This window comes from Ranitomeya variabilis, chromosome 1, assembly GCF_051348905.1.
Source record: "Ranitomeya variabilis isolate aRanVar5 chromosome 1, aRanVar5.hap1, whole genome shotgun sequence".
NCBI lineage: Eukaryota > Metazoa > Chordata > Amphibia > Anura > Dendrobatidae > Ranitomeya > Ranitomeya variabilis.
Genome location: NC_135232.1, coordinates 584,269,646 through 584,297,595, shown reverse-complemented (window position 1 = coordinate 584,297,595; position 27,950 = coordinate 584,269,646). Strand labels below are relative to the sequence as shown.

The window sequence follows — 27,950 nt, the reverse complement described above, 5'->3', positions numbered from 1 at the left end:
TTCTGACCTGACATATGAATAAACAAGTTTTGATCAACTCTAAAAGAGCTAGTTTGTTCAAGGTAGTGTAGGACAGTACGTGGCAGGAGGGAAGAATAATGCTCGGAGATCGCTGAAAATCAGACACCGCCTTTGGTAGAAAAAATGGGTCAAGACGGAGGATTATAGAGTCATCTGTTATTAATAAATAGGGTTCTCTGACCGATAAGGCTTGAAATTCCCCCACACGTCTTGCTGTGGTTATCGCTACCAGAAAGGCAGCTTTGTATGATATGAATTGAGGAGAACAAGAAGTCAAGGGCTCAAACGGTGGCTGTGTGAGCCCTCTAAGGACTAGATTTAAATCCCATGAAGGTACAATGGGCTGTTTCCCAGGTTGTGATCTAAGAGCTGATACCATGAATCTTCTGATCCAACGGTGGTTGGCCAGGTCTTGGTCAAAAGCAGCGCTGAGAGCAGAAACTTGAACCTTTAGTATGCTGGGTCTAAGGCCTAACTCTAACCCACGCTGAAGGAAATCTAATATTCGTGATATATTCGGATGAAGTGGATCTGGATTATTAGGTAGACAGACGGATGAAAATGTTTTCCACACCTTCTGTAGATTGCATTAGTAACCGGTTTCCTAGACCTTTGCAACGTAGAAATTATAGGGTCTGACAGTCCTCCAGCCTTTAGAAATTGGGCTTAAGCAACCAGGCTGCCAGGTTCAATTTTGGGGGGTTCTGATGTTGGAAGGGCCTCTGGAGAAGAAGATCGGCAACTAACGGCAGGTGGACTGGCCCGTCTGTTTGTAGTTCGATGATGAGATTGAACCAGATTCTTTTCGGCCATACCGGGGCCACCAAGATTGTCGGCATCCGCTCCTCTTGGACCTTCCTAAGGGTTTTCGCCAATATTGGGATTGGCGGGAAGGCATAGGCTAAAGTTCCATGGTTGCGCCAACGCGTCTACCCCTCTGGAATTGTCTCTGAGATTCAGGGAAAAAAAGGTTTTGACCTGTGTATTTTGGCTTGAGGCGAATAAATCGACCTCTGGTAGGCCCCACCTGTCCACCAACATCCCGAAGACTCTTTTGTTCAGGCTCCACTCTCCTGGCTGAATGTCTTGGCGACTCAGGAAATCCACCTGAAGGTTGGAAGACCCCTTCAAGTGGACAGCTGTGAGGGAGAGAAGGTGTTTTTCGGCCCAGCAGAATATTCGGTTTGAGGAGTGCCAGGCTGTTGAATTTTGAGCAACCCTGATGCTTGAGGTGAGCAACTGTAGTCATGTCTGAATAAACTATTACGTGACGTAAGCTGTTTGCGGCTAGGAGGGCTTCCTCTACTGCTTTCAACTCCCTGAAATTGGAGGATCTGGCACTCGTTGTCTGACTCCAGTGTCCCTGAAAAGGAGTATGCAATATTACCACTCCCCAGCCTCGTTTGCTGGCATCAGTTGTAACTGTCACAATGGGGAATTGTGACCAGTTCACACCCCTGCGGATGTTTCTGGGGTTCAACCACCAAGCTAGGGAAGCTTTCACACGCCCCGGAGTGTATGGTCTTTTGTTTAGAGAGCCCGGATTTCCGTCCCAGTTTGTGAGGATGTGGGCTTGAAGGACTCTGGAATGAGCTTGAGCCCAGGACACTGACTGGATACAGGCCGTCATGGAGCCCAGAACCGACATGCTTTTCCGTATAGTTGGAGATCTGTCTTCTCTGAAATCTATTACCTTTTCCATTAAAGCCCGGCGATGATCCTCCGGGAGAAAAGATTTCTGTTTTACTGAGTGTAACAGAACTCCTAGAAACCTTCTTGATTTGGAAGGTTGGAGCTGGGACTTTTTCAGGTTTGGGAGCCACCCCAGTGTTCTGAGGATATCGAGTCTTCGCAACATGACTGGTCTGAGTCTGAGCTGAGGGGGCTATCAGTAGCAGATCGTCCAGGTAAGGGACAATACAGATTCCCTGTCTGCGGATATGTGATACTGCTTCTGCCATTATCCTGAAGAAAACTCTCGGTGCTGAAGACATGCCGAAAGGAAGCACGTTGAATTGGAAATGTCTTATCTGCTGGTTGTACTGAATTGCAATCTGAAATATTTCCTGTGCCGCGGGTGAATCGGCATGTGAAAGTACGCATCCTTTAGGTTGATAGTCACCATAAAAGAGTCTGGACCGATCAGGGGAACTGCAGATTTCACCGATTCCTTCTTGAATCTGCGATATAAAATGACGATTGAGATCTTTCAAGTTTATTATGACTCGCGCTTCCCCTGATGGTTTCTTTATCAGGAATAGTCGAGAGTAATGGCCTGAACCCCATTCTTCGGGGGGTACAGGGGAGACTGCATTTGATTTTAGAAGGTCCCCAAGGCCTGTCATCATCATTGTATAGGCCCTCTGAGATGTTGGGGAGGTAATTCTCAGATTTTGAGGGGGGGGATATTAATTCTATCAGTAGGCCCTCTCGTATCACATTGAGGACCCACTGACAATTGGTATTGGCCCGCCAATGATGGACAAACTTTGCGAGCCTTCCCCCCTCCGGGATGGAGTCATTTATCCTGCTGCTGCTGGGGAATGAGGATATTTTTTCCCTTTCCCTTGGCGTAGCTCTATCTCCCAGTTTTCCCTTTACTTCTTGTTTGAGAAGTATTAAGGTATGTGTCCACGTTCAGGATTGCATCAGGATTTGGTCAGGATTTTATGCAGGTAAAATCCTGACCAAATCTGCACCTGAGGTGACTGGCAGGTCAACTGCGTTGTCCTTGCGTTGTTTCAGCACTGTAAGGACATGCTGCGTTCTTAAAAGACGTGCCGCATGTCCGTTTTGGCGGGTCTGCCGCATGCGTCTTTTAATGCAGAGTGGAGACGGGATTTCATGAAATCCCCTCCACTATGCTGTAACATCTGGACTCTGCGTGTTTGACGCTGCGGCTCTACCCAGCGTCAAACACGCAGCGTTTCCTGAACATGGAAACATACCCTTAGATTGGGGGCACGAAAAAAACGCTTCCTGACAGGTTTTTGCTCCGGAAGGGTTGTTTTCCTATCTGTGGCCTTTTCCAGAATTTCATCTAGAGCGGGACCAAAGAGATAATCACCCTTAAAAGGAATTGAGCACAGCTTAATTTTCGAGGTAACGTCCCCTCTCCACATCTTGAGCCAAAGGGCCCTTCGGGTAGAATTAGAATGGACTAAGGATCTGGCCCCAGTCCTAATAGACTCCATGGAGGCGTCCACTAGAAAGACCAAAGCCTTTTGAAGCATGGGAAGAGAGTCCAGTAGTTCTCCTCTCGAAGTACCCTGAGAAATATGTTTCTCCAGTTCATCTATCCATCGAGAGAGGGCTCTTGCGACACAGGTAGCAGAAATGTTGGATTTTAACTCCGAGGTGGATGTTTCCCACGACTTTTTCAGTGAGCTCTCATTTTCCTGTCTAACAGATCCCTCAGTTGAGAGTCTTCAAAGGGAAGCGAAGTTTTCTTTGCAACTCTCGCAACCTGTATGTCGACCTTTGGCACATCCCATGATGGAGAACCCGCTACTAAGGGAAACCTGTGTCTCATTTCAGAAGGGGTGACTAGGCGTTTCTCTGGGAGCTCCCACTCCTGAGATATTAAGTCTAGGATATTTTTATGTACTGGGAACCCCACCTGGTTTTTCAACTTCAATCCTCCAAACATTTCATCCTGTATAGATTGAGGAATAGACTCCTCCTGTAACCCCATTGTGTTACAAACCGCCATTACCAGCTCATCAATATCATCAGAGGAGAAAAAATATTCTCGCTTCCACAAATTTAGAATTTGAAGGTTCACCCCATCTCTCCGGGGAGGATGAATATGAATGATTAGACACAGAGTCCTCAATTTGAATCCTTTTTTTAGAAGGAGGTGGAGGAGGATTGAAGGTGGCAAGAGAGGATTGTACTTCATGTTTAACTAGGGTACGGATTTCCTCAAGGAGGGAAGGCTATTCGGCTCTGACAACTTTATCCGTGCACCCCTGACACAGCTTCTTCTCCCATAGAGAGGGAAGCTTCAGATTACACATTTTGAAGAATTTTTGGCTGGGATTTTCTGGGCAGACTTGTCTCCCTGAAAAAGAGGGAGAGTGGAGTCAGGAAAACAGAAGGGCACCCACTATCCTGGCTCAGACCCCGTGCAGACTTACTGGAGCAGGGGCAGCGCTGGGCTCTGCAGATGCAGGGCAGGAAGCACCATCCATTCTGACAGGGATCAGTCTTACCTGGAGGTGTCTTCAGGCCGTTTTATATAGAAAATAAACCCAGCCCCCAGCGCAGGTCAATCAAGCTCCCCTCCTCCTCCGTGGGTCCTAGAGCAGGCCACCACGTAGAGCGGTGTGCTATCTGCGGCGTCGGAGATCCGGAGGCCAAATCCAGGAAACAGAAGCATTTCACAGTGCAACGCAGGACCGGTAGTGACTCGCGCACAGCGGTGACGTCACTTCTGGGACGCCGAACATCGCAGCAGAGGAGGAAAATGGCTGTGAGCTCAGAGGACACCGCCGGGGATCACTGGCCCGCTTTACCCCCCACGGAGGTGCAGGTGGGCCAGGAAGGTCCCGAGTCATGGGGAGACGGGAGCAGCAACAATGCGGAGGAAGGCAGAGCCCACAACCACCACCGCCAGGCAGGAAAAACCAGGTATACTGCGGTCGCCGGCCACACAGCAAACGAAACCTCTCCATGCCCCATGGGGGACAGGAAAGACACTGGCGAATAGGAGGTAGGAGGGGCCTTTTAACCTCTTGTGCTTTCTGTCCCCCATTAGGGAATGGCGACATCCTCCTCTGCTGTCGTGGAAGGTGACTAGAGAAAAGCTGCATACAGATGGAGGATTTGCTCCAGCTCTCTAAAATCAGGGACAAGGAATCTTTAAGGGTCGATGTTTGTCTGTAGGATAGCTACTGCACATGAGCTAATCAAGTCGCTGCATATCAAAGGTGTTTGATGAATCTGGCAAATTTTAACAATTTGCAGTAATAGCTGCTGCTATTTCACACATTGCATTAGCAAGAAAAGTACATGACTTCAGATTTGCTTTCCCATAACGCCTTGCAGCTATCACACCACATGGTATTGAACATCCATGCAGAAAGAACTATTACAGAATTTATAAAAGTTGAGACAGGGAATACAGCGGCCACTTTGTTGTGTTGAATCTGGATATTGAGAGAAAGTCACAGCACATAGGTTCGCCATAGAGAATGAAGAAACTGTACGGATGCACGTTGGAGAGGAGATGAAGAGACCTGGCTGATGACACATCCGACTTACCACTATGGCATAATTTTGAGAATCTTTTTCCAGTGGGGGGGGGGGGGGGAAAGGTCTGGACATGGATGAGGACTCATGTACACTTGGTGTGGATGAAACATAGGCAATAAACAGTCCCATGTCTGGTCTGAGTCAAATACAGAGGATTAAATGGTTTTTCCCTTTTCACACAAGACTTCAAAACTTGGTAATAGCGCTAAGATGAGAAGGCAGACAGCATATAAATCGGTGGCATTACCATGTGGCGGCACAGTACAATCCACAGCTTGTCACAAAACACTGATATAGTAATTTTAATGATACATGTAAAATCACTTCCTTTTGCAAACACTGGTTAGTGTTTCCTGTTAACCACAACAACAAGAAAGGTTAACTGTAATATGAATGTCTAATATTGTGTCAGTCCCTATTGTGCTGCAGAAGAAGCATCTAGATCACTGAAGTGCCCTGTTGGGTTTGGGGGATTCAACACATTAAGGGATCTGCCAAGTTCTGAAGTCTGAGAAGAAGCCTTCAAAAATCAGACTAGTTTTTCAAGTACATCCCAAAGAACAACTGGATTTAGAACTGGTAAGTTAAGTCATCACTTTGTCATGCTGCTCAAAGCATTCCTGAACAGGGTGGCAGGGACATTACCTTGCTGAAAGACTACAACTATTAAGGAATACCGATACCATGAAGAGAGGGTGGGGGAAACCCTGGAAGTCCTTTGCAGAAGAGATTATAGCTGCATAAGGTCAGTCTCACACGTCCAGATAATTCCAGTACCTGAAGAAAAAAAAAAAAATAAAAATCGGTACCGGAGTTATCCGTGTCCGTGTGCTCACGTGGCACATCAGTGTGGCACACGTGCAGCAGCCGTGTGCCAACTAAGGACCAGACGGACCGTGCAGGAGACAGCGCTACAGTAAGCGCTGTCCCCCTGCGTATGGTGCTGAAGCCGGCATTCATTCCTTCTCCCCAGCAGCGTTCGCTGGAGAGAAGGAATGACAAATCAAGGTTTTTGTGTTTAAAATAAAGTTCGTGGTCACCTCCTGCCTCCCACCTCCTGTTCGCCCAACCGCTTGCATTAAAATACTCACCCAGCTCCCGCGATGCTTCCTCTCAGCGCCAGCAGCTTGTACTGTGTGAGCGGTCATGTGGTGCAGCTCATTACAGTGATGAATATGCGGCTCCACCTCCCATAGGGATGGAGCCGCATATTCATCCCTGTAATGAGCGGCACCACATGAACGCTCACAGGACAAGCTGCCGGCGCTGAGAGAAAGCATCGCGGGAGCTGGGTGAGTATTTTAATACAAGCGGGCGGTGACCACAAACTTTATTTTAAACACACAAAAACAAACCTTGATTTGTCATTCCTTCTCTCCAGCGAACGCTGCTGGGGAGAAGGAATGAATGCCGGCTTCAGCACCACACGCAGGGAGGACAGCGCTTAACTCTAGCACTGTCTCCTGCACGGTCTGTGTGGTCCTCAGTCGGCACACGGACAGCATCTGTGTGCGGTACGTGTTTACACGGACCCATTGACTTTAATAGGTCCGTGCGCTCCCACGAACACCGACATGTCTCCATGTTTTGCAAACGGACACACGGTCCGTGAAAACACGCTGACATGTGCAGAGACACATTTATTTTAACCCCTTCCCGACATGCGCCGTACTAGTACTGCGCTGCCGGCACTGCATTAGTGCCAGCCGCAGTACTAGTACGGCGCCCCAATCACCGCAGTCTCACGCTGAGCGCGCTGCTCCGGTGACCTGGAAGGAGTCCCCGGATCCAAGATGGCCGCGAGACTCCTTCCGGGTCATGAGATGACCCTGCTTGCCGGCGTCTGCTGAGAATTCCTCATAGCAGGCGCCGGAAAGCCTCTGCAATGTGCCTGTCAGATCGGTGATCTGACAGTGCTGTGCACACTGTCAGATCACCGATCTGTGATGTCCCCCCCTGGGACAAAGTTAAAAAAAAAATTTCCACATGTGTGTAAAAAAAAAAAAAAAAAAAAAAAAAAAAAAAAAAAAATAATAGTATATATATATATATATATATATATATATATATATATATATATATATATATATATATATATATATATATATATATATATATATATATATATATTCCCATAAATACATCTAAATAAAAAAAAAAAAAAACACAATAAAAGTACACATATTTGGTATCGCCGCGTCCGTAACGACCCCACCTATAAAACTATATCACTAGTTAACCCCTTCAGTGAACACCGTAAAAAAAAAAAAAGGCAAAAAACAACACTTTATTCTCATACCGACAAACAAAAAGTGGAATAACACGCGATCAAAAAGACGGATATAAATAACCATGGTACCGCTGAAAACGTCATCTTGTCCCGCAAAAAAAAAGCTGCCATACAGCATCATCAGCAGAAAAATAAAAAAAGTTATAGCTCTCAGAATAAAGCAATGCAAAAACAATTATTTTTTTATATAAAAACATATAGCGCCAAAACATAAAAAAAATTACATAAATGAGGTATCACTGTAATCGTACTGACCCGAAGAATAAAATTGCTTTATCCTTTTTACCAAACGCGGAACGGTATAAACGTCCCCCCCCCCCCCCCTAAAAGAATTTCAGGAATTGCTGGTTTTTGTTCATTCCGCCTCCCAAAAATCGGAATAAAAAGCGATCAAAAAATGTCATGTGCCCGAAAATGGTACCAATAAAAACGTCAACTCGTCCCGCAAAAAACAAGATCTCACATGACTCTGTGGACCAAAATATAGAAAAATTATAGCTCTCAAAATGTGGTGATGCAAAAAATCGTAGTTACTTACCGATAACGGTATTTCTCTGATCCCATGATGGCACCACGGAGAGAGGGGTCCGCCCCCAGGGACAGGAAACCTACAGGTGAAAAAGGGCGTACCTCTCTCCCACATCAGTTGGTTAACAGAGCCTTATACAGAACTTCAGCTGCAATTTGATATTTACACAAATTAAACTTAACAATTTTTTACTTAACAGAGGCACCGTGACTAAAGGTAACTAACTATACATTATAGTGTGCACACCTGTGTGTGAAAAGGGAGGGAATATACGGGTGCCATCATGGGATCAGAGAAATACCGTTATCGGTAAGTAACTACGATTTTCTCTATCCCCATGATGGCACCACGGAGAGATTTACATAGATTGTAATTTTTTAGGGAGGGACCACTGCCTCTAGAACCCTTCGACCAAAGGTGAGATCAGAGGAGGTCAAGTCTAAGCGGTAGTGTCTGAAAAATGTAGACTGGGAAGACCAAGTGGCCGCTCTACATAGCTGTTGTATTGAAGCGCCCGCTCTTTCCGCCCAGGATGATGCCACTGCTCTGGTCGAGTGCGCTTTTATATTCTCCGGGATGGCCGTCCCGCTGGAAGAGTAGGATAGGGCGATGGCATCTCTTATCCACCTCGCTAGCGTAGCTTTTGACGCTTTCTGTCCCTTCCGTGGACCCTGGAAGCAGACAAACAGAGCCCTATCCTTCCTGCACTCTCTAGTGGCTGACAAGTATTGGAGTAGGCACCTCCTAACATCAAGGGTATGTAGTGTTTTTTCTCCCTCATTCTTGGGGTTGGGACAGAATGAGGGCAGGGAGACCTCTTGTGTCCTGTGAAATTGAGACGCGACTTTTGGGAGGTAAGCCGGGTCCGTTTTTAGAATGACTCTGTCCTCAAGAATTTGAGTGAAGGGAGGGCCCGCGGACAATGCTTGTATGTCACTAACGCGACGGGCTGAGGTTAGGGCCACTAAGAGTGTTGTTTTTAAAGATAGAATCTTTAGGGGTGCGTCTGCCAAGGGCTCAAAAGGAGATTTGGTTAGTGCATTTAGAACAAGGTTTAGATCCCATGGAGGGGCATTATGCAAAGGAACCGGTTTTAATCTACCCGAGGCTTTGATGAATCTCACGATCCATCGGTTTCTGGCTAGATCATAATTATATAGTGCTCCCAAGGCTGCTACCTGAACTTTTAGAGTACTCGTAGCTAGCCCTTTTTCCAAACCCTTTTGCAGGAATTCGAGAATCTTATCTATTGGGATTTCCCCCCCTGGGTCAACCCCTGATACAGACATGAATTTTTTCCACACTTTGCCGTATATTTTGGTGGTTACGGGTTTCCTACTCTGTAGTAATGTGGACACCAGGTTGGATGAAAACCCTTTGCTGCTTAATAGCTTCCTTTCAAAAGCCAGGCTGTCATATGTAGGCTTTTCACATTGGGGTGACACACTGGGCCCTGGGATAACAGATTTTGCGTGTCTGGTAGAACCCACGGACTGTCTAAGGACATCTTTCTCAGCCAAGAAAACCATATCCTGCGAGGCCAGAATGGAGCTATGATTATCACTGTTGCTCCCTCCTCCCGAATTTTCCTCAAGACTAGGGGAATGAGGGATATTGGAGGGAACGCGTAGGAGAGGCGATAGTTCCAGGGGACTGTGAGAGCGTCCAGAGCTACTGGCCCTCCCCGGGGGTCGATTGAGCAGAACTTCCTCACTTTCCGATTCTGAAAGTCCGCAAATAGGTCTATTTCTGGCTCTCCCCAACGTTTCACTATTTGGTTGAATACCGACTGTTTCAGCTCCCACTCCCCCTGTCTCAAGCGTGTTCTGCTGAGGAAGTCTGCGGTCTGGTTTTCTGAACCCTTTATGTAAAGGGCTGTTAGGGACTTCAGATTGTGTTCTGCAATGTAGAAGATAGACCGGGTTTCTTCCATCAGTGTTTGTGACCTGGTGCCCCCTTGGTGGTTTAGGTATGCTACCACTACCTGATTGTCCGAAAAGACTTTTACGTGGTGGGAGCGGATGATGTTTTGGAAGTGTATTAGGGCGAGTTTTACCGCTAGCAGTTCTTTCATATTTGATGAGGTTAGCTCCTGATTTTTGTTCCAGTTCCCTTGTGTCACCTGACCGTCTATATGAGCACCCCACCCCCAGGGGCTTGCATCGGTCGTTAGGATTTTCTCTGTTGGTAGTGACCAGGGGACCCCCTTGGTAAGATTTATCGGATCTGCCCACCACTGTAGGGAGTGTATCGTAGTTGGTGATATGCTTAACCGCCCGTCTAAATTTCCTCCCAGACACAGGCTTGAACTTAAAGTCTCCCATTGTAAGTCTCGGGAATGGCATTGTGCCCACTGCACTGCCGGGATACAGGATGTCATGGAGCCCAGCAGGGACATGGCTTTCCTGAGTGTGGTGACTGGGGATGATGACAACTGTACCGCTGCCTGTGTCATCTTTTGAATCTTCCCCTGAGGAAGATAACACGTTTGTGTGGTCGAGTCGAGGACTATCCCCAAGTACTCCTGTACCTGTGATGGGACTACTTTGGATTTGGTAAGGTTCAACAGCCAACCTAGGCTTGACAGAGAAGTCATAACCAAATCCAACTGCTGTTTGCAGTGATGGAATGATGTCCCTGCCACAAGGAGGTCGTCCAGGTATGGGACTATCAGGATATTCTGCTCTCGTATATGAGCCATCACTTCCGACATTAGTTTCGTGAATACCCGGGGTGCGATAGCTAACCCAAAAGGGAGGGCCCGAAACTGATAATGTTTCACCTCCCCCTGGATATTCACTGCCAGCCGGAGGTACTTTTGATGATCCTTGTGGATCGGTACATGATAGTATGCATCTCGTAGGTCTAGAACAGTCATGAAACACCTGGGAAAGAGTATTTTTACGCAAGATTTTATTGTCTCCATTTTGAAGTGTGGGATCTCGAGAAAACTGTTTAACTTTTTGAGATTTATCATTGTCCTGTATGATCCATCTGGCTTCTTTCGGAGGAAGAGGGGAGAGTAGAAGCCCATGCCTCTTTCCTGGTGAGGGACTTCCTGTAGGACTTCCTTCTGGACTAGGCCTAGAATCTCTTCCTGAAGAGCCGACTGTTCTTGAGACTGTCTCTGTGGTGTCACCATGAAGAGGTTGTTGGGGGGAATGCGGAACTTTAGCTTGAGCCCTTCTCGTACTATGCCTAGTATCCAGGGGCTGCTTGAAATTTTTTCCCAGGCTGGGAGGAACTCTGTTAGTCTCCCGCCAACCTGGGGGACACCTTCATTGAGTTTTCTTGTTGTCGGGAGTGGGTTTGTTGAATAGGAACCCTCTGGTTTTATTTCTTTTTTCCTCCCATGTTTCTTTGTTCCCTTTCGGAGGTTTTCTCCGCATAAATTTTTTATTCCGAAAGGAACGTCTGTATGATTGGTTGGGGAAACCAGGGAAAGACTTTTTCTTGTCCTCGGCTTTCTCGAGGATGTCATCTAGCGTTGTGCCGAACAAGAATTCCCCCTCACAGGGTATTGAACATAGTTTTGTCTTTGTCTGAAGGTCCCCTGGCCAACATTTTAGCCACAGGGCACGTCTTGCGGCGTTCGAAAAGGCGGCAGCCCTGGCTGCTAGTCTGGCTGAGTCTACAGATGCATCCGCCAAAAAGGCTGCTGCACCTTTCATTACGGACACTGATTTTTGAATCGTGTCTCTAGAGACTTTTCCTTTTAATTGGGAATCCAAGTGCTCAAGCCACACCATTAGCGCGCGAGCTGTGCAGGTGGCCGCGACCGCTGGTTTAAGTCCGCCTCCTGCCGCTTCCCAAGAGTTTTTTAGAAAAACCTCGGCTTTTTTGTCCATCGGATCTTTTAAGGTACCCATGTCCTCAAAAGGTAGGGCAAACTTTTTTGAGGCCTTTGCTATGGCCACATCTAATTTTGGTGCCTTACTCCAGGATGAGCAGGCTGGGTCATCAAACGGGTATTTTCTTTTGGGGGTGAGGAGAGCTTTTTTGTCTGGTTTTTTCCACTCTCTTTTAATTAGAGAGTGAATTTTCTCATTTACTGGAAATGCTCTTTTTCTTTTTTGTTCCAGACCGCTGAACATTATGTCCTGCGCTGTTTTTTTAGGTCGCTCCTCCACTAGACCCATTGTTGCTCTGACCGCTTTCACTAAAGCGTCTGTTTCCTCGATAGGGAAGCAACTGCGCCCCCCCTCAGAGGATACTGAAGAGGTGTCAGAATCTGACGAATTATTCGAGTCAGATAGTTCACTCTCTGACTCGTCCGCACTGGATACGGGGGACTCAGGTGTTTTCTTATGTTTTTTCTTTGTGGCTTTAATGCCTTTAATGGCACTTTCCACCTGGCTTTTTATTAGTGACTTTAATTCGGATGCAAATGATGGGGTTTCCTCCTGAATCGTCTTTTTTATACAGACGCTGCATAGTCTCTTCTCCCAGGAGGAAGGCAGCTCGTCTGAACATATGGCACATTCTCTGTGCTTAGTTTTGGCTGTACTTTTCCTCCCCTAGAACAGAAAGAGCCCTACATTAAAGTCAGCACTTTCACGTAGATCACTCACCCCCTGTGGATCAGAGATACCGTCTCAGGCCTGGTGACTGTATCCGCTGGAATCGTCGCCGGCCGTGTGGTTTTTGCAGACCCCCGACTGCGTTGAGACTCTGATCGTCCGCTGCTGCTGCGCTGTACAGAGGACGAGTTTCCTTTGCGCTGCTGCTGTGGGTGCAGACGCCGCTGCACTTGTGCCTGCTCAGGAGATCGCTGGACGGCTTCCTGCATAACCTGCTGCTCGCTTTCGCTCATGGTGGCCTCCGCACTGTAAGGTGCACTTGGAGTTTGAATTTGCCACCATTTTCCCTGTGCTGGCGTTGCTTTTATGCATTAGTGCCGGCGAAACCGGAAGTGACTGTTTGCGCATGCGCCCGCCCAACTTCCGGTTCTCTGCCAGCTTCACATGAGGGAATGAATGTACTGGGACGCCGGCGCGCGCGCAGTAGCGCTGCGTTTTCGCGATGATGGCGCCGGTGAGCGCACCAGCGCTCCATTACCGACGCCCACACCGATTTACCGGTAATTACGCCGGTGTCCTCTGGCCCGTCTTACTTGGCCTTTTATGGAAAGATAGCCGCCGCTACCTCCATATTATCATTAAGAGTCCTCCGGTGACCGCCGTCACCTGCTCCTTACCCCCCCTCTCTTTTTTTTTTTTTTTTTTTCATGGAAGGCAGACTGGATCTTCCTCCACTCACCCATGAGGCCCGCCGACCCCTGTGGTGGTGCTTCAGGAAAGGGAGAAAAAAGAGAGGAAAAAACCGCTTGATCCAGCCGTAACAGGGCGCCCCCTGTTAGAAAGTCGACTGCATCAGCCCCTGGAACTCCACGAAGAATCCTTCAGGTACGTGCTGTAGGTTCCCCGTCAGGGACAGGAAACCAACTGATGTGGGAGAGAGGTACGCCCTTTTTCACCTATAGGTTTCCTGTCCCTGGGGGCGGACCCCTCTCTCCGTGGTGCCATCATGGGGATAGAGAAACTATTTTTTGCAATAAAAAGCGTCTTTTAGTGTGTGACGGCTGTCAATCATAAAAATCTGCTAAAAAACCCGCTATAAAAGTAAATCAAACCCCCCTTCATCACCCCCTTAGTTAGGGAAAAATAATAAAATTTTAAAAAATATATTTATTTCCATTTTCCTGTTAGGCTACTTTCACACTAGCGTCGGTACGGGGCCGTCGCGCTACGTCGGCCCGACATACCGACGCATACTGTGCAAGCGCCGCACAACGGGGGCAGCGGATGCAGTTTTTCCACGCATCCGCTGCCCCATTGTGAGGTGCGGGAAGGTAGGGGCGGAGTTCCAGCCGCGCATGCACGGTCGGAAATGGTGGACCGTCGGCACAAAAAAAGTTACATGTAACTTTTGCTGCCGGCGGTCCGCCACAACACGACGCAACCGTCGCACGACGGTTGCGACGTGTGTCAATGCGTCGCTAATGTTAGTCTATGGGGAAAAAAAACGCATCCTGCAGATGACTTTGCAGGATTAGTCTTTTCGCCAAAACGACGCATTGCGACGTATGCAAAAAACGCTAGTGTGAAAGTAGCGCTAGGGTTAGGGTTTCAGTTAGAATTGGGGAGTTTTCACTGTTTAGGCACATCAGGGGCTCTCCAAACGCGACATGGCGTCCGATCTCAATTCCAGCCAATTCTGCTTTGAAAAACTAAAACAGTGCTCCTTCCCTTCCGAGTTCTCCTGTGCGCCCAAACAGTGGTTCCCTCCAACATATGGGGTATCAGCGTTCTCAGGACAAGTTGGACAACAACTTTTGGGGTCCAATTTATCCTGTTACCCTTGGGAAAATAAAAAATTTGGGGCAAAAAGATCATTTTTTGTGAAAATATGAATTTTTTTTTCACGGCTCTACATTATAAACTTCTGTGAAGCACTTGGAGGTTCAAAGTGCTCACCACACATCTAGATTAGTTCCTTAGAGGGTCTACTTTCCAAAATGGTGTCACTTGTGGGGGTTTCCACTGTTTAGGCACATCAGGGGCTCTCCAATTGCGACATGGGTTCCGATCTCAATTCCAGCAAATCTTGCATTGAAAAGTCAAATGGCGCTCCTTCCCTTCCGAGCTTTGCCATGTGCCCAATCAATGGTTTACCCCAACATGTGGGGTATCGGCGTACTCCTCAGGACAAATTGTACAACGACTTTTTTGGTCCAATTTCTCCTGTTACCCTTGGTAAAATAATTTTTACTTCAGATCCAATTTGTTTTTTGTGAAAAAAAAGTTGAATGTTCAATTTTTTTTTAAACATTCCAAAAATTCCTGTGAAGCACCTGAAGGGTTAATAAACTTTTTGAATATGGTTTTGAGTACCTTGAGGGGTGCAGTTTTTAGAATGGTGTCACTTTTGGGCATTTTCTGTCATATAGACCCCTCAAAGTCACTTCAAGTGTGAGGTGGTCCGTAAAAAAATGGTTTTGCAAATTTTGTTGCAAAAATGAGAAATCACTGGTCAACTTTTAACCCTTATAACTCCCTAACAAAAAAAAATTATGTTTCCAAAATTGTGCTGATGTAAAGCAGACATGTGGGAAATGTTGTTTATTAACTATATTATGAGATATAACTAATTTAAGCATAAAAACTAAAAGTTTGAAAATTGCTAAATTTTCATAATTTGACAAAAAAAATTTTTTTTCACAAATAAATGCAAGTCATATCGAAGAAGTTTTACCACTATCATGAAGTACAATATGTCACGAGAAAACAATGTCAGAATCACCAGGATCCGTTGAAGCGTTTTAGAGTTATGACCTCATAAAGTGACAGTGGTCAGAATTCTAAAAATTGGCCGTGTCACTTAGGTGAAAACAGGCTTTGGGGTGAAGAGGTTAATGTGTCTACATGAGTCAGTGTCTCCAGTACGTGAGGAAACTCACCACACGTACCGGAGCCACTGACTTGTGAAACCAGCCTAAAAGAGGGGAGGTGAGTGAGGGTGGGAGATCCAACTTCATATTAATGCATATAGAAAGGTGATGCATAAGAGCTCCAATACTTCTATCTGTAGTATATGGAGCTGGTACTTTGGGTTCATAGACAGGACTTGAACCCATCATACAGACAAGAAGCTACTAATAGTTGTGTGATCATGAATGGCACCACTGCTGGAAGCTCTTGGCTTCCTCTTATCCCAATAGAGATCTTCTATTTAACATTGATGACCTATTTTTAAATGAATGCCCTATCCTAATCAATAGGAGTCTAAGCATTGGCAACCCCAACAAATCCCAGGACTAGCGCTTGGCAGAGGCCTTCAACCAAGTGCTATACATGGCCATCTCCAGCAATCTTAAAGAATGAGAGCTGCAGAGATCTGCATCCCAATGGGATGCTGCTGCTGAGCCCAGATCTCTAGCTCGGTAGGAGTTTCATGGGGAAGTTACCAGTGAGCCACAGACTCTGGGTAATTTTTTTTTTTTTTTAAGAAAGTTTTGAAGACAATTAAGATGGCATGGAAGAAATTTGGTGTTCATTTTGGTTGATTATCAAGAGTGTCTCCCAGCCAGGACACTGAACAGACGTTCACAGCCCTCATGTTTACTGTTGTGTGACATGACGTATGGCAGCAGATGGATCAGCATGACATACAGGCTCCGGCTCCAAGGCTAAAGCAGGGTTCACAAACTATGAGGCAGGAAATAGGCGTTCACGTAACATGAGAAGCCGCCAGCTGCGCAGGCAGCTTTGATGTGGAGTCAAACCAGATAGGAAAGCAAATATAGTCTTCAAAAAAGATCCGATAAAGCCGCACAAGACGCCAACTGAGCTTCAGATCCGGAGAGGGGGGGGGGGGGAGTGGTGGAGGACAGGCATATCAAAGCGCACCTGTCGCCTCTGCAGCAGCCGCTACTCTTGTGCCTGCCACACCGGAAGGAATCCTATCCATTCCCCAACACATGGTTCTACACCCAAGAAAAAAAAAAAAAAACAAACACGCAGATATATCATCCCTACATCACTGCTTCTAGTATAATGTATGAATAAAATTGGGAATATATCGGATATGCCACCATTTGTATCCCTGAAAACCAGCAGCAGTTTTACAACACAAGATTCATGAAGTCTAGGTGGTCTCCTCCATGTTTTAGATGGTCAGTAGAAGGTATCGCTCCGGTCCCACTCTTCTCATACAAGTCATCAAGTTTATTTTTAATCTTCATGTTCTGAACTCTGTTTTCACCACAACATATTTACCATGTAAACTCTTCTGTTTTGTAGACAAGTCTCTCCCGCAGCCCGGCCATTTATCAGGTGTAAGCTTGTGAAAACACAGGGAGAGCACAGACTGTTCCATTCATCTGCCAAGTCCGCAAACATCGGCACAGTGCAGCCGGACCGCCTCGCCTCTTAACTGCTCATTACCTGCAGATTATTTCCATCCTCCGCCTACTAAAAGTCATCACACCCTCATGTAGAAAGAAAATGTCCACACACTCCAATAAAGAAAAACAGTCTAAAGAAATACTGAAAATAGTTGTTTTTATTTCCTTGTGTAAACAGGCAGTAGCACCGTGCGTGGTGTTAAACATGGCGGAACATTCTACAATGTCACAACAGGTGCATTCCGTGTGACCAAACACAACAAGGGTTAATGTAACCCAAAAAGGTCGTAAAAAAAAAAAAGTGTAAATATATATATATATAATTTTTTAATATGAGAAATTGCAGGGGTAGATGGAAGTCATTTATGGGGTATCTTATTTTGACAGCCGGGAGGAGGAAGATTTCCGATTTTGGTAGGAAACAATAGGGGAGCGAGAACTCCGTAAAATCAGAAGAACTCAAAGTGCTTTAACGCCAACACCCAAAGTCTCTTCCTTTCCCAAATATTGGCCATTAACTGGCCAGTTAAGATGTTTTTGTGCTTTTTTTTATTATTTTGTACAAGTTAAAGTTATTGTACAGTATTTTACATTTGTACAACATTTACTACAAAAAAAAAATATATATATATATATATATATATACTGTATATATTTACAGGTTTTATCCTTAGGGAGAAGAGGGTAGAGTATGAAAGAAATAGCAACTGGGTCTTGAAACCATTACTGGTGCCAGTTTGGTACTTTTTACAGTGGAGCATTAGAAGTGTACTTTTTCTTTTAACACAATCTTCACACTTTGTGAAAATATATTAATTTATTCATAGGAAAATAAAGATTTAAACAATTTACATATTTTATCGAAAAAAAAAAAAAAAAAAAAAAAAAAAAAAAAAAAAAGAATACACCTCATCTACTGCGTAGCAAGGGCAAGCCCAAGCTTCCTGGCCCTCTGGCTGATCTTGAACTTTGCGGAGGGGCAAGATTTCCATCCTAACTACAAAGCTGAGTCAGGGAAAGAAAATTGGTAATTGTGTAAAATCACCTGGAGGAGTTCTTAAAAACAAAAAACAGACTTTCACCGGATCATGTATGCTAAACTTGCTCCAAGACCAGCTACACCAGCGAAGGCCATCAATACTGTTTTTAGGCCACCTTCATAGTCCTCAACATGGAAGAACTCAACACAACCATCCTGTAAAAATAAAAGGAAAGTTTATTAAAAACTTAGAAAGACCACAAAAGCCATTAAAAACTATTGGCCAAGTAAGGGTGAAGATCCTTTTGGTTGGATTTAAGAGACAATGGTTTACTCTTCCAATATTTGGGGCTGATGGGAATCTATTCATGAGACCTTGTTAAGCTGCCACATCAGTCATTTGTGGCTTTTTTGAAGAGGCTTTTCCGCTTAAGTCTATTTGTGATCAATGAAAGCCCCGCCCCTTGGACTATTAGTTAAGAGTCATAAAGCAGTTGGTTTAAACTGGAGGGAAATAAAGTAGCCCAGGTTGGGTTACACCAAATCTCAATAGTGTAGACTCTACAATCCCAGACTAGGGCATCGCCAGAGATAAAGCAATGGACACTTGACATTGATGGGTCACTTGCAGAGAAACTTTGGGAGCCTTTAAGAACCCATGTTCTTCTGCTCTGTCTTGTCTAACTCCAATGGTCCCCCACATAGAGAGGAGAGAGCTCTGCAGACCACACAGTGAACACTCACCCAGCCATTATGCTCCAGGATCCATGTTCTTTTTTGGGACATGAGATACTCTGTGAAGTTGTCTGCCAGTGTGCCGATGCAGTTGTCGAGGTGTACACTTTTTAGATGTTTAGCAATAAAGGCTCCAAAGCTTATCAGGGTGACGATACGGCCCCAGTTCGTTATCCCGTCGCTGAAGACCATGGCTGGGACTTGGGAAAGCTTCTCGATGTCGTCAGGATGCTGTATAGACAGATTATTCAACATGCCTGGAGGGGAGAGAGATGCCAGGTGAGAACTAGTGATGCACCATTTTGCAGGTTTCAGTGTAGAAGACAGACTTGTGCTACACAAACCCACAGACGAGATGCAGGGACACCAAAGCCATAATTAGAAGACACTCCAGCGTTGGAGGTCCCTAAGCAGAGACTAGATCCCATGAACAGGGACGATTACCAACCCTCATGAGAAGAGACCACTTCAAGACCCTTTCATCACAGCAGTGCCACAAGAGAATGAATACTAAGGAGAGCAAAGTATACCCAGCTAGTCCCGCGTGATTTGCTAGCAAGGTACAGTATTGGGGATTTCAGCCCTGGGCCTTGGTTTTCCATGCGTGCACAAGTGCAGAGATTTAAAAATACAGAGAAGTAAGACTGGGAAGAGGGGGGGAAAAAAAAAAAAAAAAAACCTCTCCAAAAAGATCCGGGGTTTATTTCTGCAAGCAATGCAAAGGTCTTTATTGGACTATAGTAAAGAATTCTAGGACCGATACCTTTACATATACACTAAGGTTTGACATCTTCACACTTCTTCCATGTTGTGGGGGAAGCAATATACTCAAAAATCCATGTCAAAAACAAGGCATACCCTTGCCCCATTAATGACTACTATCATTAGATCTTATAGGTGTTGGAAATGAAGAAACTGCAGTATCTTAGCAGACCCAAAGCACCAATGTGACCAAAATTATTTAAAGGGTTTGATAATAGTGGAAAAAATATATATATATATATATATATATATATATATATATATATATATATATATATATATATATATATTTTTTTTTTTTTTTGGGAGGTGGGGGACTTGATCCATATATAAAGAAACTAATATAAAATAGGAATAAAAACATGGCATCACCCTTCATAAGCTGCATCCATAATTGCAGCTAGTCCTTAGCCAAGTGAACTGGCAGCGTTGCAGTACCAGATGCAGCCTGTGAACAAGGGGGGGGCAGTGTTTTTTTTCTTTAAATAAGTAGAAATGTATGAGAAGTTGTTAGAACATGAGTCCCTCCATGCCGTCCTCACTGCCATTGTGATCAGTAGGTTATGGATCTCTGTGGGGACAGACAGGACGGTTGGAGAGGGCTCGTGTTTCGCCATTACAGCTGGTGTTCCAGTAAGATCTGGAAAAATACCAGAATTCAGTAGGAATGTGGAGCGGTGGGAGGGGGATGGGACAATACATTATTCAGGAGTCCTCATACATTATACAACGGCTCACAGGATGCAGCTTGCAGAGCGGGAGGTTACTGCCGGGCAGGGCCGGGCCTGTGGGACAAACGGCTGCCTGGTCTCCAGGGCGGAAGACTGGGCCAAAGGGCGAAACAGCGTCACAGCGTCCTACAACACTGGAAAATTCCAGTCACACAGCAACCCGGCCTTATCGGCCCACATTCCAGCTGTGACACCCTGCGCCAACATACAGAGGGCGAGAGGCTAGATCACCAAGGCTGATGTTAATTACCAACAGAAATACAGTTTCCAAAATTCAAAAACCTCAAATCAATCATATGAATAAAGATACTAAAATTAAAAGACAAAAGCTTTAATTGAACCGTCAGTCTAAAAACAAAAAGCTCAAATTGTAAGATGGCAAGTTACCGCTGACAACCAATAAAGCTATTGTCATTCAAAATATGAAGCCAATGTACAAGACACAAGTGAATAAAGCTACACCATTCAAAGGGTATTGGTTTAACTCTATTTACAGAATCCAATTACAACCAACAGAGGCGGAGCAGGCCTACGTGCAGAGCACCACGTATACATTGCTCTGCACACAGCACTGCGCTGGCAGCCATTACAGCCCTACTATGCTATATAGTCAAGAAAAAATAAGCACCCCACCATTTCAGACATTTGAACTATTCCACCACCTATACAGCATAATTGTAGGAGCATACTAAATGCGGCTAGAAGAGGGGGTTAATACAAGTCAAAGGCAGTCACACCTTCTCCACTCCTATTAAGAGTATTTACACTGTGACCAATCATATCTGGATTAGACTTCCAGCCATAAAGCATAAAATTGAGAGAGCAAAGCAAACAACATTTTTTTTTTTACTACAATTAAAAGCCATTTACAGTGTCCACCCCTATTTTACTCATTTGGATTAGCCCTCCAGCCATGCAGTATAATTGAAGCATACATGTAGCAGAAAAAAGGAGCGCTTACAATACAAGCCATGCAAAACCATTCCCCCATTTTCAAATTTGGATTAGACCTTCAGCCATAGGAAGATAATTGAAAGAGCATACCAAATGCGCCATAAAAGGGGGAGTGTTACACAATTAAAGAACGCACACGTTGCATCCTCCTTTTAAAAGTACTGTAACCCGCCAGCGATAGTGTACAGATGTATGGAGCATACCAAATGCAAAACCAGACGGGGGGTTCACCACTCGGTGCACAAAGAGCTGCCTTATGCAAAGCAGAGAGTATAAAATGTCGTTATAAAACATGGCGGACGGGTCTCACCCTGAAAGACCATCCGGTGCTTCTCGTTAATTTCCGTCCCCAGTCTCCTCAGGGTGTGCAGCGCTTTGGTGCTGCCGCCGTCCGCCTTCATGTCCCCGGCACACTCCCGGTAGTAGCTGTGCAGCAGAGCGTGGGTGTCCATGTACAGGGAGTCGCGGGGGCTGTCGGAGGTCGGGGTGAGCGGGGGAGACGTGGAGCCCCGGGAGTCTGACTGTAGGTCCATGTCTTCGTCCTCGTCCAGCTCGGACTGAGAGGACGGTAAGGAGCCGTCCGTGTTGTAGCCGCCATGCCGCTCCCAGCTGCCCTTCTCCAGCTCCGGGAGCACGGCGCCGTCCTTGGCCAGCAGACTCCCCCCGCCGGCGGTATACAGGTACGGAAGGATACCGGAGGCCGGTTTCCGAATCATGGCATGGTTAATCATCGTGTTACAATGGAGTCTGACCGATAACCTTCCTCTACCGACGCTTACCCGGAATGAGAGCTCACTACGGCCAGGAGACCGGAATAGAGTGGAAACCCCGCCTACTAGGCGGTGACGTCACTGGCAGCCACGCCTCCATCATGACCATATATGGGGGTCGGAAGTGTGCTGGGATTTTTAGTTCCTTTCAGAATAGTCATGTCATGAATGAAAAGTCCAAGAGAAAAGGGTCGGAAATCCGGGGATTACACTGCGTACGTGACGTCACAGCTCTGCCAGCGCCTGTGATGTCAGCACTTCAAGGAGTGCGACTCCATGAGAGTTCGGTTGTGGCTAAATCCAAGTCGGCTAAAGGACCTGGTCCCTCTGCCGACTGGGAAATAGCCCACTCTCTGTGTGAGAAAGCTAAATCCCAGTCGGCTAAAGGCCCAGGTCCTTCTGTGCACTGGGATTTAGCTTTCTCACACAGAGTGGGCTATTTCCAAGTCGGCAGAGGGACCAGGTCCTTTAGCCGACTTGGATTTAGCCTGCTTTATATAAGAATGCTAAATCCCAGTAGATAGAAGGACCCTCATTGTATATAGATATATATATATATATATATACTGTCATGTGATTTTTTGCAGTAATATTGAGCCGCAGACTAGATCTGACATCTGATTACACATTTATTTATATGTGACAATTATACACACGAATTTTCCCCTTAATCCCAGTGTGTACAATATTCTGCGCCAATCTCATCCGCATCCCGTTTTATTTACTGGTGATCATTTTTGTAGATCACACAACCACAGATTTTTTCCATGCATGCACCTAGGAGTGTTTTAACCCTCGGGCGATTTTCCGTTTTTTTTTTTTTTTTTTTTTTTATTTCCTTCCCATAACTTATTTTTCCATCCACATCGCCATTGGGATTTTTTTTTTATTTTGGCGGGACGTTCTTATTGATACCATTTTGGTGCGGATACCATGTTTTGATCACCTCTTATTTCATTTTATTACAATGTTTCTGCGACCAAAAAAAACGTAATTATGGCGTTTCTAGTTTTTTCTCGTTATGCCGTTTACTGATCAGATTATTTTACATTTTGATTGGTCAGACCTTTCTGATCACGTCAATTCCAAATTTACTTTTTTAAATGGAGCAAAAGCGATATTTCTTTTTCTGATATTTTTATGATATATGACGTAACTGCATCATGCGTTGTGAAGGGGTCAATACTATAATTATTGTCCAAATGGACCTGGTCCTTCTGCCAACTTGGATTTAGCCTGCTCTCTGTGAGAAAGCTAAATCCAAGTGGGATAAAGGACCAGGTCCCTTGCAGTGGTTTAATACCAGACTTAGTAAGCTAAAACACCAGGTCCTTCTGCCCACTTAGATTTAGCTTGCTGTATATAACAAAGTCTAGTGGGCAGCGCAGTCCACCAGTGATTCACCAATCTGATGCACTGTAATGATCCCACTGGTTCACTGTCGGACTTCCGTACTGTAGTGCTGATGTGTCACGCTGGGGGCAGTCCGGCAATCCAACCTACTACAATGTTTCCGCCAGGTTATGCGTATTGCCGGTCACTGTGCTTCTTGAGTTCCCCTCCAATGACAGCTCAGAGGGTCTGTGATAAGCGCAAACTGTAATCTCCAGTGACCTCACAGGTGGCGGCTTCCGTGCCACCCTTAGTGTGTGTACGGCGGACACGGGGAGGGTCACGTTTTATGATGTCACTGTGGCTTCTGTATGTATTGGAGCAGGGGATCATCTTGGGACCTCAATGTGGATTACGCTGGACCTTGTGGATCTCATTGAACTTGCAGGTGTTTTTTTTTTTTTTTGGTAAATGGGTGAAAGAGGGTGTCTGTTTTTATATTTTAATTACATATTTTTAATCTGTGTTTCTTTATTTTTACTTACAGTGTTAGTAAACGGGGTGTTTCATAGACACCTCTCTATCACGCTAGGTTCACATTGCGTTAGGGCAATCCGTTTAGCGCTAGCGGATTGCGCTAACGCAATGTTTATTTAGGGGCCGCGTTAGGGGTCGCGTTAACGTCCCCGCTCTCGCAGATCCCCGATCTGCGAGAGCGGGGAACGGACCTCGGGCGCGCCGCGGACGCTGCAAGCAGCGTCCGAGGCGCGTCACAGAAGAACGGCACATCACTAGCGCGAGCCGAAAAAGGCACGCGCTAGTAATGCGCTGCAGGAGAAATTTACATTGCTGTCAATGGGCACGCTAACGGCCCCGTTGCACGGCGTTAATTGCGACATTTTCGCCGTGCAACGCTGTCCGTTAGCGTGCACACATTAACGCAATGTGAACCCAGCCTTACTAACCCTGGGCTTGATGTCAGCTGTGATTTTTGACAAATCACAGTTGTAATTATACTTACAGCCCTGGCAAAAATTAAGAGACCACTGCAAAATGTCCAGTTTGTCTGATTTTTCTCTTTCTAGGTATATTTTTGAGTAAAATGTAAATTGTTCTTTTATTCTATAAACTTCTGACATGTCTCAGAATTTTCAAGCAATAAATTTAGTATTTTTTTCTAACAAAGAAAAATGGTCAAAATTAAAAGAAACCCAGTGCTTTCAGACCTCAAATAATGCAAAGAAAACAGGTTCATAATCATTTAGAAACAACAGTACTAATTTTTTATCTCAGGAAGAGTTCAGAAATAGTGATGAGTGAACGTGCTCGCCACTACTCGTTACTCGCCCGAGTATCGGGGTACTCGGCAAGCAGCGAGCATTTCCGGTATTATTCGGCGGTAACTGCAGTCTCCACCCAGCAGTTTTGGCGGACTTTAGAGACCCAATCACGGTGCAGGGATTGTCTGCCAGGCCATGAAACACGGCAGCCATCTTTGTTGTGTCGTGCAGTGATTGGCTGGGCCATACAGCATCATCCCGAGTATAAGAGACCTGGCGAGGCCCTGCTCGCCGCATTCTGTTCCCGTTTCAGCGAGAATAGGGAGAGCTGCTGCCAAGCTAGGGTCGGAATGGTGGTTTTAGAGTTAGTGTAGGTCTGCAACTCTTACATCCACAACTCCTCAGAAACCAAAAGTCCTTTTTAGGGCTAATTTGTGGGTCCCGATATTGCAGCGCTAGGTAGGCAGGGCACAGCATATCCACATCAGTGCAAGGCCTGCAGGCACTGTATGTGCGTCCATTGCTCCCACTGCATCCCTCCCAAAGCTCCATAACTGCCTGCTGCTGCAGCTTATTTACTGTCTATATACCTATTTTTCCTTCTTTTTTTTTCAAAAATTCCCCCCCCCCCAAAAAAAATACAGTCTGTTCTGTCAGACTGAGGCCTGTTGAAAAGTTATAGTTTGTCAGGCATACGTAGCATAGTTGTCTGTGCGACCCTTGTGCTCCCTTTTTTTGGTGTTTTAAATTCACTGAAAAAGGCCTCATATATCTGCGTGCTCCATGTTTGGTCATTGGAGGCCGGTGTACTTATTTTTTGACTGTGTGATAGTCATATTCTATACAGCACTATTTCGTATCAAAAAAATTCAAAGGCCACAGATTTGCCAGTGTGGTATTTCCGTTACAGCCGTCATATATCTCTGTGCTCCAAGTTTGGGCATTGGAGGCTGGTGTACTTATTTTTTGGCTGTGTGATACTCAAATTCTATACAGCACTATTTTGCATAAATTAACTTTAAAAAAAAAAAATTGAATACAGTCTGTTAGGTCAGGCTGAGGCCTGCCTGGTGTTTGGGTTTGAAAAATCATAGATTTGCAGGCATACTGATCAGATATTATTTTGCTACTAATAAAGACATTTGTGTTGAGCATTTGAAATAGTGCAGTAGTCCATTTAAAATGGTTAAGGCAAGGGACGGGGAAGTGGACATGATGCTGATGGTGCATCCAGAGGATGAGGCCGTGGGCAAGGTGAAAGTGGGCAACAACAAAGACCCACATCTTCTCGCTCGACATTCCTGTCCCAGTTTCTAGTGGACCGCAGCACACAACTATTGAAGCCAGAGCAGTGTGTAACGGTTGTTGGTTGGATAGCGGATAATGCTTCCAGTCACTTAGCCACCACCACCACCACCTTGTCTTCCGCACGGTCAAGTCTGAGTAGCCGTGAGTGAGGCCAGGATATTCCTCACCCTGATCCTCCTTCCTCCCACCATGCCGAGTGCCCTGAGACAACTGATCCCACACTTGGACACTCTGAAGAGCTGTTCAGTTTTCCATTTCAAGATTCAGAAATCTCTCCCAGTCAACTTGAAGTGGGCAAAGATGAGATCGGATGTAGAGCTGCCCAAAGCTTTGACCAGCCCCAGTCACACGAAGGCAATGGTGGGAAAGTGTCACAAAAGGTGGACCATGATGAGACACAATTTCTAGAAAGTCAGGAGGAGGAGCAGGGTGCAGATGTGGAAGACGAGGTACTGGATGACATAGTAACTGACCCAAGCTGGCAGGAGGACATGGGTAGCGAGGACAGCAGCACAAATGGGGAAGGAGGCATATCCCCCAACAGGCAGGAAGAAGCAGTATGGTGGCCACAGACTAGTGAAGAGTGAAGTTGCCATTCCACCTGTGAGATCTTCCCGAGTCTGGCTATTTTTTACAGACTCTGCCGATAACCCTAAACAGGCCATTTGCAGCACCTGCCATGCCTGCTTCAGCAGGGGTAGCAAAACAACCAGCCTGACCACCAGCATGATCAGGCACATGCAAGCAAAGCACCTGACTTTGTGGGCTGAACCCCAGGCTCGAGGACCACTGCCTGCTGGTCACACCACTGCTTCTTCCACTGTTTTGCATAGAAGCCAATCCCCAGTACACCGTGCATGTGAAGATGCCTCTAGCCCTGCACCTGTTGTGGCCCACAGTCAAGCAGCACCATCAGCAAGCCCGTCCACGTCCTTGACCCAGCATAGCGTTCAGTTGTCTATAACCCAGTCTTTGGAACGCAAGCAGAAATACCCAGCCAACGCCCCACAGACCACAGTCCTCAATTCTAATATTTCTCTTCTGCTTGTGCTAGAAATGCTGCCTTTTAGGCTTGTTGAGACGGAAGCATTCCGCAACCTGATGGGGGCGGTCATCCCAAGGTACTCGGTCCCCAGTCGCCACTATTTCTCCCGGTGTGCTGTACCGGCATTACACCAGCATGTGTCCCACAACATTACCCGTGCCCTCAACAATGCTGTTACCGGGAAAGTCCACCTAACCACGGACACGTGGACAAGTGCTTGTGGGTAGGGACGGTACATCTCAATGACGGCACACTGGGTTAACATAGTGGAAGCCGGGACCCAGTTGGACCTTGGGATGGAACACATCCTCCCCATGCTGAGGATTTCTGTCCCTATGTCAATCAGGGTTGCCCCCACAGTCTACAGCTCCTGCACCTCCTCCTCCTCCTCTTCATCCTCCATCTCTGAAATCAACACATCAGTCAGAAGCTGGAAGCACTGCAGCACTGCCTCAGTCAAGCGGCAACAGGCTGTGCTGAAGCTAATCTGCATAGGTGACAAACCGCACAATGCAGAAGAGTTGTGGACAGCGCTGAAAAAGCAGTCAGATGTTTGGATGACACCACTGAACCTACAGCCAGGCATGGTCATGTGTGACAATGGCCATAACCTGATGGCTACTCTGAGGCAAGGTGAGCTCATACACACACCTTGCTTGGCCCATGTGCTTAACCTCTTGGTTCAACGATTTCTGAAAAGCTACCCGGAGCTGCCGGATCTGCTAGTGAAAGTATGCCGTCTGTCGTCTGACCTTTTTAGAAAGTCAGCTACAGCTTCAGCCGCCCTTGCCATGCTTCAGCAGCATTTTCAGATTCCAGCTCACCGACTATTGTGTGATGTCCCCATCCCCACGCGCTGGAACTCTACGCTGCTGTTATGATCTGGTGGCCCAGGAGCAGCATGGACGAGCTCTGGAGTAGGTGGCCTCTATACTGACCGCAGACCCTGAACTTAACACGCAACTAGAAGTAGCCGTGGGATGTTCCTGTCACTCCCTAGACACCTCGTCACAGCCGGAGGGCTAATTACCCTTAAAGAAAGAAACAGGAAAA

At 46.1% G+C, this 27,950-nt stretch overlaps 2 protein-coding genes across 2 annotated transcripts; both read right to left on the bottom strand.

Annotated features, from left to right (window-relative positions):
* Positions 1-11,080: 11,080 nt before the first annotated feature.
* On the bottom strand, positions 11,081-13,324 carry LOC143769200 (uncharacterized). The gene is made up of 2 exons (XM_077257760.1): positions 12,688-13,324; positions 11,081-12,613 (listed from the first exon to the last, which is right to left on the bottom strand). The coding sequence occupies exons 1-2, from the start codon at positions 12,907-12,909 to the stop codon at positions 11,375-11,377; spliced, it is 1,461 nt and encodes a 486-aa protein (XP_077113875.1). The 5' UTR covers positions 12,910-13,324; the 3' UTR covers positions 11,081-11,374.
* A 3,817-nt stretch (positions 13,325-17,141) lies between these two features.
* Positions 17,142-21,962, bottom strand: MCL1 (MCL1 apoptosis regulator, BCL2 family member). Its single transcript, XM_077257762.1, has 3 exons — positions 21,473-21,962; positions 18,725-18,972; positions 17,142-18,196 (listed from the first exon to the last, which is right to left on the bottom strand). Exons 1-3 carry the CDS (start codon positions 21,891-21,893, stop codon positions 18,080-18,082), a joined length of 786 nt encoding a protein of 261 aa, XP_077113877.1. The 5' UTR covers positions 21,894-21,962; the 3' UTR covers positions 17,142-18,079.
* Positions 21,963-27,950: the final 5,988 nt, after the last annotated feature.